This window comes from Morone saxatilis, unplaced genomic scaffold (genome assembly GCF_004916995.1).
Source record: "Morone saxatilis isolate NCDOM2014 unplaced genomic scaffold, NCSU_SB_2.0 Contig11, whole genome shotgun sequence".
In the NCBI taxonomy this organism is placed as follows: Eukaryota; Metazoa; Chordata; class Actinopteri; family Moronidae; genus Morone; species Morone saxatilis.
In genome coordinates, this window is record NW_023339663.1 from 29,032,396 (window position 1) to 29,039,579 (window position 7,184).

The following is a 7,184-nucleotide window of genomic DNA, read 5'->3' on the forward strand; positions in this document are numbered from 1 at the left end:
AAAAGACTGAATGCTATCGGTATGTTATTGCAGCCAATGGAGCTGTCCCCTGCTGGCCATTACATAGAATGCAGGTTTAAGACACTTCCTTATTGGCTTCACTTCCCAGACCCAGACGATCTTTCCATTATATACAGTTTACTGTCAATGGTTATCCAATGGTTTCCTCTAGCACCACCCTCAGGACAAACAGAGTATTGTAACATTGTAGCCTAGGTGGTGCTAGTCATACTCTAGTTTAGTAGTCTAATGACTGTAAGTGTTCTCCATGGTAACTGACTGATGCCATTTTATTGTTTTCCTCCTTTAAGGACTTTAAGGAGCAAATCATCCACCACTTGGCCACGCTGGTCCTCTTATCATTTTCCTGGTGTGTCAACTACATTCGTATAGGAACACTGGTCATGCTCGTCCATGATGCCTCTGATGTTTTACTGGAGGTCAGTCACAGCCACACATGGATTTAAACAGCCCTATCACCTGATAGTATGTTTATACTGGATGACCTTGCAAAGCCTAGAGCCTAGAGTATATTCAATGCCAACATTTTAAACATTTATTTTCACCTGGTTAAATTTAGTGAAAGATGGTAGTCATGTTTAAAAACAACGACCATGGCCACTAAGAATTCTCAATTCTAATTGACTGGAAGGTGTGGATTAAATTTTGGTAACCGGACAGTATAACCGAACATCTATGTGTTTGATGACAATAATGCACCAGTATTCAACTGTAGGTAAGTCAAGTTAAAGAGCCTTTTTGCTATGGTATTTGGGTAACAACCAAAAACAACCAGGAAAAAAGTAAAAAAAAGTATACAGTGCAAATGTGTCTGATATTTGCGGGAATCTGGACGCTCAAATCAATTGACGTAAATAACAAGTTGGATATTGAATCCTAAAAATGGCTTCCCGTCTAACTTTCTTGGTTGCAAAAATAACTAAACTAAACTCCCAGTGGCAAAAAACTATGCAATTCTCCTAATTCATATTTTTTTTTTGTGTGTCAAAGAGCATATACATATGAACAAAATCTAAAATAAATTAAAAAAACACCCAGTAGGCATACATAGGACCATATACGACCCCAGTATTACCAGCCATTGATAATGAAGCTTTACGTGTTTACGAATGTACAGGTTTACACACACACCTGCTGAACCCAGTGGCCTTCCATAACACATTATCCACACCCTTACTTTCTGCCTCTTTACATAAAGAACACACAACCTCCTACACTGAATGTTAGCATTGGATGTAAAGTTTGTGGCATAATTGTCCAATATGAACATCATTCCAATGGATACCTGGCTGCTTTAGATTGTACAGTAATACCATTAAGGCTTTATAGTTACCACTGAGTATGCTGCAGAGAATGATAGTAATTCAATTTAATCTTGCTGTGTTTTTTAATGTGGTTGATTAACAATATGACTCCTTTTTCTTTTAGTCTGCCAAATTATTCAACTATGCCAAGTGGGAGAAAGCCTGCAAAACTCTTTTTGTTCTGTTTGCCATAGTGTTTATGGTAACACGACTGATCATTTACCCATTCTGGTAAGTTTGGAAATGAGGTGTGTGTGTGTGTGTGTGTGTGTGTGTGTGTGTGTGTTTGAGAGAGAGACAGAGAGAGAGACTCTATATTATATGATGGCAGTACTCTGCACATTAGTTGCCGCTTCCATTCATCATTTCCTTATTATACAGTTAACCAGTTAACTCTTCTGCATAGCAGGAAAATGGATTGGAAGTGAAATTGGCTTATTTTTACCAGCTTGGTTAAACTGGAATGACATTAAGTTAAATCTACAAACCGATTAGGTTGTTTGTAAAGTTACTGGAGTCACTGACACAAATGTTCATGCTATTTTAATTCTTGTGAAATGCTGGAAACACAATGCAGACTTTATTGCTATTTTGGAGGCTGTAGTTTGTGGCGATGGTGAATTTTATTGTGATACTCATTGAGAGATGTTTGCAATATTTTTCTGTTCTCATTAAATGGGACATAAGGACAAACTATTAAGACCTACTTCTCCATACAGCACTACACTACCTTTTACCACTGTGTTCTGCCAGAAATGACGGGGTTCTGTATTTTGAATGGGTGGCAGAAGGGAGCAACACTACCACTGCAGCTACCAGGACTTCCTCTGATCCTAAGAGCAAGTTGAATGTTGCTGCCATCTAACTATTCTAATCTCATTATGTGGCTCAATAGAGCAGATTGTGTCTTAAAGTAGAGAAAATGAATATTACATGATGATGTAGTTTAGCTTACTGATATGATAAACATTGTTTTGTGTCCTGAGCTGGATAATCCCTTTTTTAACCTTTGAAGCTAGTGTTGCTCCATAACTGCTTGTGTGTATAATTCAGTGAATTCAGACAACAGTAAAATACTTGATGTGGTTTCTGTGGTAGCCATAGTCACAGCTGCGATGGCAAGTTGTAAAAGTTCAACCATCATCAGCTTAAAGCCCAGTTCACACTCTATTGTCAACTCTCTACTGCCTCCTATCTAAGAATGACAAAAAATTATAATAGGGAAAAAGCAACATCTCTCATTATAATACAATTGAATAAAGTTGAATCAACAACAGTCTTAAAACGTAAATTGCAACAAAATAACAAACTGAACATTAGAACCTTCAGAAAAGTAGGATTTATTGCAGGCCTGGTGGATTAAGGCCCCAACACACCAAACCGACTTCAAAGAACTAGCAGCGACCAAAGCTGACTGGTGCATCACCTCACGTCGTCAGCATCTTGGCCAGCAACTACAGTAGTCTGCATTCGTCATTGAAGACCTAGGACTGTGGATAAAAACAAAAGCAGCCCTATTGATGTAGGTTTGCATGCTGTCACTCAGACGGTTTCTGAGTTATAAGGAGTTCGGTCTTACGACTGCTTATTTGAGGTCTGAGATAACTTCTGTTATGAATTGCCGCTATACAAATAAAATTGAATTGAAATTGAATTGAATGATCAGATGAAATAAAGTTGAAAAATGAAACAATCCTTGCGTACCCTCCTGACAAAGTCGGCATGAGAGGGCTGACAACAGACAGGGACACATTGCAAAACCTAGAGCTACAGACACTTACTGATGGCCTAACATTGGACAACAGCTGTCCATCGGGCCTGTGTGAAAGGGCCTGTGTATATGGGAGGTGATGGTATTTAGATGGTATATAGAAGATCTTCAGCAACACGGGACACAGATTGGGACCCTGGATAGTAAGAGATTTTGACCTGTCTCTATTGTGCTGCGTTTCAGGCTGATCCACTGTACCTGGGTCTACCCCATTCACCATTACCCTGCCTTCTTTGGATACTACTTCTTCAATGTGATGCTGGTGGTCCTTCTCTGTCTGCACATGTTCTGGGCCTACCTTATTCTGTGCATGATCAGAAAGTTTATGACTGGCACTGTAAGTCTGCTCAGTAAGAATGGTCTGTCATCTATCAATGCTTCCAAATTGTTTTTGATGGGTAGAGCACAATTACAGCACAATTTCTACTTTTTTTTCATTGTGGTCTTGGTAAACCATGACTTATCATAAGACCTAATATTAATGCGTGGCAGATAATGAACATAAACCCTCCCACACCTGAGTGGAGTGAAACCCTGTGGAATGGTTCTCTTACATTTTCTACACACAATATTTTTTAAAATAAATTTGACATAGTGATTCCATGATTTGGTTAAGTTTAGGTAAATACTGTGGTCACAAATAAAAGAAACTAACATTGAATGAAACAGGCTTTTTTTTACCCATGCACCCTAAAATTGGTTGTTTTTGTTCAGGCCAGTTGGATTCTTGTAAATGCCATTAGGAGCACTAGGAGGAAGCAGAGGAACCTGATTCTGATCTGTCTTTGTTTTACTGTCAGGATATAGTGAAAGTTTCAGCAAATATGACAAAAGTTATTTTTTTATAAAAGTTACCTACTGCAGCTTTAATTGGAAAATGCTCAATTCTGAATAATGCCTAAATAAGAATATCCAAAGGAATATGCTGTTTACATTATCAAATGTGGAAGATTTGTTGTATTTGAAATTATAGTGGAAAATTAGTGTGCATGTAAACGTAGTCATTATATCCATCTATTCTGTCGCTGCTCTGTGAGAAACAGCTTGCTTAGCTAGGAACAAATAAGAATACCATTACTTTAACATACACTGACTGGAAACAGACTATTTAGACAACAGTTGCCATTAACACCTGATTATTTTGGACTTAGTACAAATATGTTTGTGACAAAACAACACATGAGAGAGCACTATGACTGAAAGAGAAAGCAGTAAATAGTTTCCACTGACAAGAACCCAAAACTCCAGCTCATTGTTCTTCGCCGCAGCTCAGGTTCCAAATCTGCTTTCGGGTGGACGTTTTGTTCTCTTCGACTTTGGCTGCTGGCTCCGCCAGCTGCTTGTTGTATTTGCTGAACACCCACTCCCTCTCTTCTCCGATTCCCCCTCGTTTCCACCCGTCCCCTCATATCTGCTTTCTTCCTCTACATCTACTTTACTTCTCTCTTTCTTATGCCACAGCTAACCAAAGATGAGAGAAGTGACAATGAAGAGGAAGAGGAGGAAGAGAGCAGCCTGACAGAGGATGGTGAGGAGCAGCACAAGCTCAGCAACGGATTGGTGGTTGACGAGAAGGAGGACAAGAACGGCTGCTTTGGATGCTTGTCTCCACCAGAGAACATCTGCCGGTCAAAGACTGTGTACTGACACATGCTCAGTATGATTTAGCATGAGTCTAGGTTGTGAGAAACTGAACAATGGTAAATATATTTCACCCAACATGGACGAAAAAATGAGCTAAACGTGATTTATTCCTTCAGACGCTGGAACGCGACCTAGCCCAAATAAGCCTTGCTGCTCACAGTGCATTGAACTGCAAACACACACACAGGGGGAGACTTTGACATTTTTTTGGCTCTGTTCCTCCCCACAGTGTTGTCAGTGGCAGCGCTTCACTGCCCTGCAGGTCCAGAGAGTCCAGTGAACCAAACAAGCAAACAAAACACAAACCCCTCTGCACACTATCGTCACATCTAACTTCTTCTGTATTGTTTGTGAAGTGCAGAGCTGGTGCGCTGTGGAACTTTCCCCCAGTCACTTCAACTCACTGTTTCATCCATCAAGGCCTGCTGGCTTTTATATCAACCCTCTGTTGGCTTGCACCACATATTTATGGTCACAGAGAGATGAATGGGATCCAGTTACACCATAGACTGTTAGGGGACTCCCAACTTGTTAGGGTAACTCTTTCTGACCCCCCACTTCCACACTGTTACCTCCAAGTTCCCTTTATGTACACTGCACACAAAAAGCCTTTGGAATAATACTACATGACTGCAGGTTTTCTGTGTGTCAGTTACTTAGTAGTGATTCGATTTACCTGCTTTAGTTAGACTTGTTGGTTTGTTTAACAGGGTTTGTTACACAGAACCGGAGGGCATCATGAAAAAGAACACTTTCCAAAAATACTCTGCAGGTGATTGGATGAACCATCTGTGTATTACTATCTATCACAGGTGAACTTCAACTAATCAGATCAATGAACATTATAACATAGTCAAACCCTTACTGAAGACAGTTGGGAGAAGAGAGAAAACATCTTTTCCACAGAGTAAAGCGTTCGGTATCGTTCTTTCCTCTTTCAATGAAGAAATACTCTCCAGTTCTGATAGCACTGATGCTAGCAGCATCTACACTAACCTCTTAGCCACCATTGTTGTTTACTTCATTCTTGCTGTTTTACACCAAGTGCCCACCCCCGTAGCTGCCACTAGTTCCTCAAAGAGAAGATTAATTTACAAAAACTAAAATAAATTCTACATCATTTGAACTGTTATTTATTAGCTGTGGCAAAAGTCATGTTATGGTGAGAGGAAAACTGTAAACTATAAACTGTAGTCAGTTCACTGGAGAGTATGCAGTGGAAAAATAGGGATTAGGCAAATGAATGTGGAGTAAACACTGACCATCTGCCTGTAATGAACACTTCATCATAAACACTGCATCATTAAGAAAGGAGGAATAAAACGTTAGTTAAATGTGTCGATACTAGGCCTACAGGCCTACTAGTAAATTATATGGCCGTTTGTGAGCAAGTGCTGTCCTGTTTTGTCAAAAAATCTCCTGGAAAGGTCCTGGAAAATTATTCCTTAAAAAGAGTGGGAACCCTGGAATGCTTATATGAAGTGCATTTGAACAGTGAGCTGGCTGCTTAGCTTACAAAAAAGCTACATAATCACTGACTTTGAATCTTTAAACTGATGTTGACCATCTGGAGAAAAGATGAGACCTCCCTAATGCATCCATGGATGGACCTGTCCTCCCAAGAAGAAGCAAAGTCCACATAGGGAGGAGGTCAGGGTGGATGAGTGGATCAACAAAACATCAGACTTTAATATTTAACAATGTAGACATTTTACTCATTTCCATATAAAAGTCTTTATTTTAACCCAAACCATGATCTTTGCATAATCCTAACCAAGTTGTTTTTGTGTTTAATTGTAATTTGTAATGCTTTTGGAAGATACTGACAAATGATGTCATCTTGCTGATGAAGGATGTCAGATCAGAAAATGCTTCTATTTGTTGTTCTAGAGAGCACAGACCAACAAGTCCTCCAAATTAAACAACAAAATACATTTTCATTTGGAGGACTTGTTGAAAACTTGACTCTTCTGGTGAGCTGAACGTAACAGATCTGTAATAATAAGCAGTATCAACATTACTGTACAGTCGACAGAGGATATGAGTGTTCCGAATACAAAACTATTTGAGTTTACTCTTGCCTAACATCACTAATACTGTGCCAAAAAATGATTTGAATATGTTTTAATGCTGTCGACTTCACTGGAGAAAACAAGCATGTAAAACTGGTTGTAGGTTTATTTATTATATGGAAATACTGTGTGGGGTTATATGTGTGTGTGGGTGATGTGATTTATTGTCAGTATTGTCATATCAATCCCTTGGAGACACTTAAAGGTCACATTAAGGAGGAGGATCTATTGTCAGAAATGGAATATAATATTCATGGTTATGTTTTCATTAGTGTATAATCACCTGAAAATAAGAACTGTTGTGGTTTTGTTATCTCAGAATGAGTCGTTTTTATCAACAGGGGGAACGGGTCTGCCATTTTGAACTGCCAT

At 39.2% G+C, this 7,184-nt stretch overlaps 1 protein-coding gene across 1 annotated transcript in view; it reads left to right on the forward strand.

Annotated features, from left to right (window-relative positions):
* cers3a (ceramide synthase 3a) overlaps positions 1-7,104 on the forward strand; it is a 16,749-nt gene extending 9,645 nt beyond the window's left edge. Inside the window, exons 8-11 of the mRNA XM_035682169.1 lie at positions 312-440; positions 1,450-1,556; positions 3,280-3,433; positions 4,558-7,104. Of these exons, the coding sequence (XP_035538062.1) occupies positions 312-440; positions 1,450-1,556; positions 3,280-3,433; positions 4,558-4,743 (576 nt within the window). The 3' untranslated portion in view covers positions 4,744-7,104. The remainder of the gene's footprint in view (positions 1-311; positions 441-1,449; positions 1,557-3,279; positions 3,434-4,557) is intronic.
* The last annotated feature ends 80 nt before the right edge of the window (positions 7,105-7,184 follow it).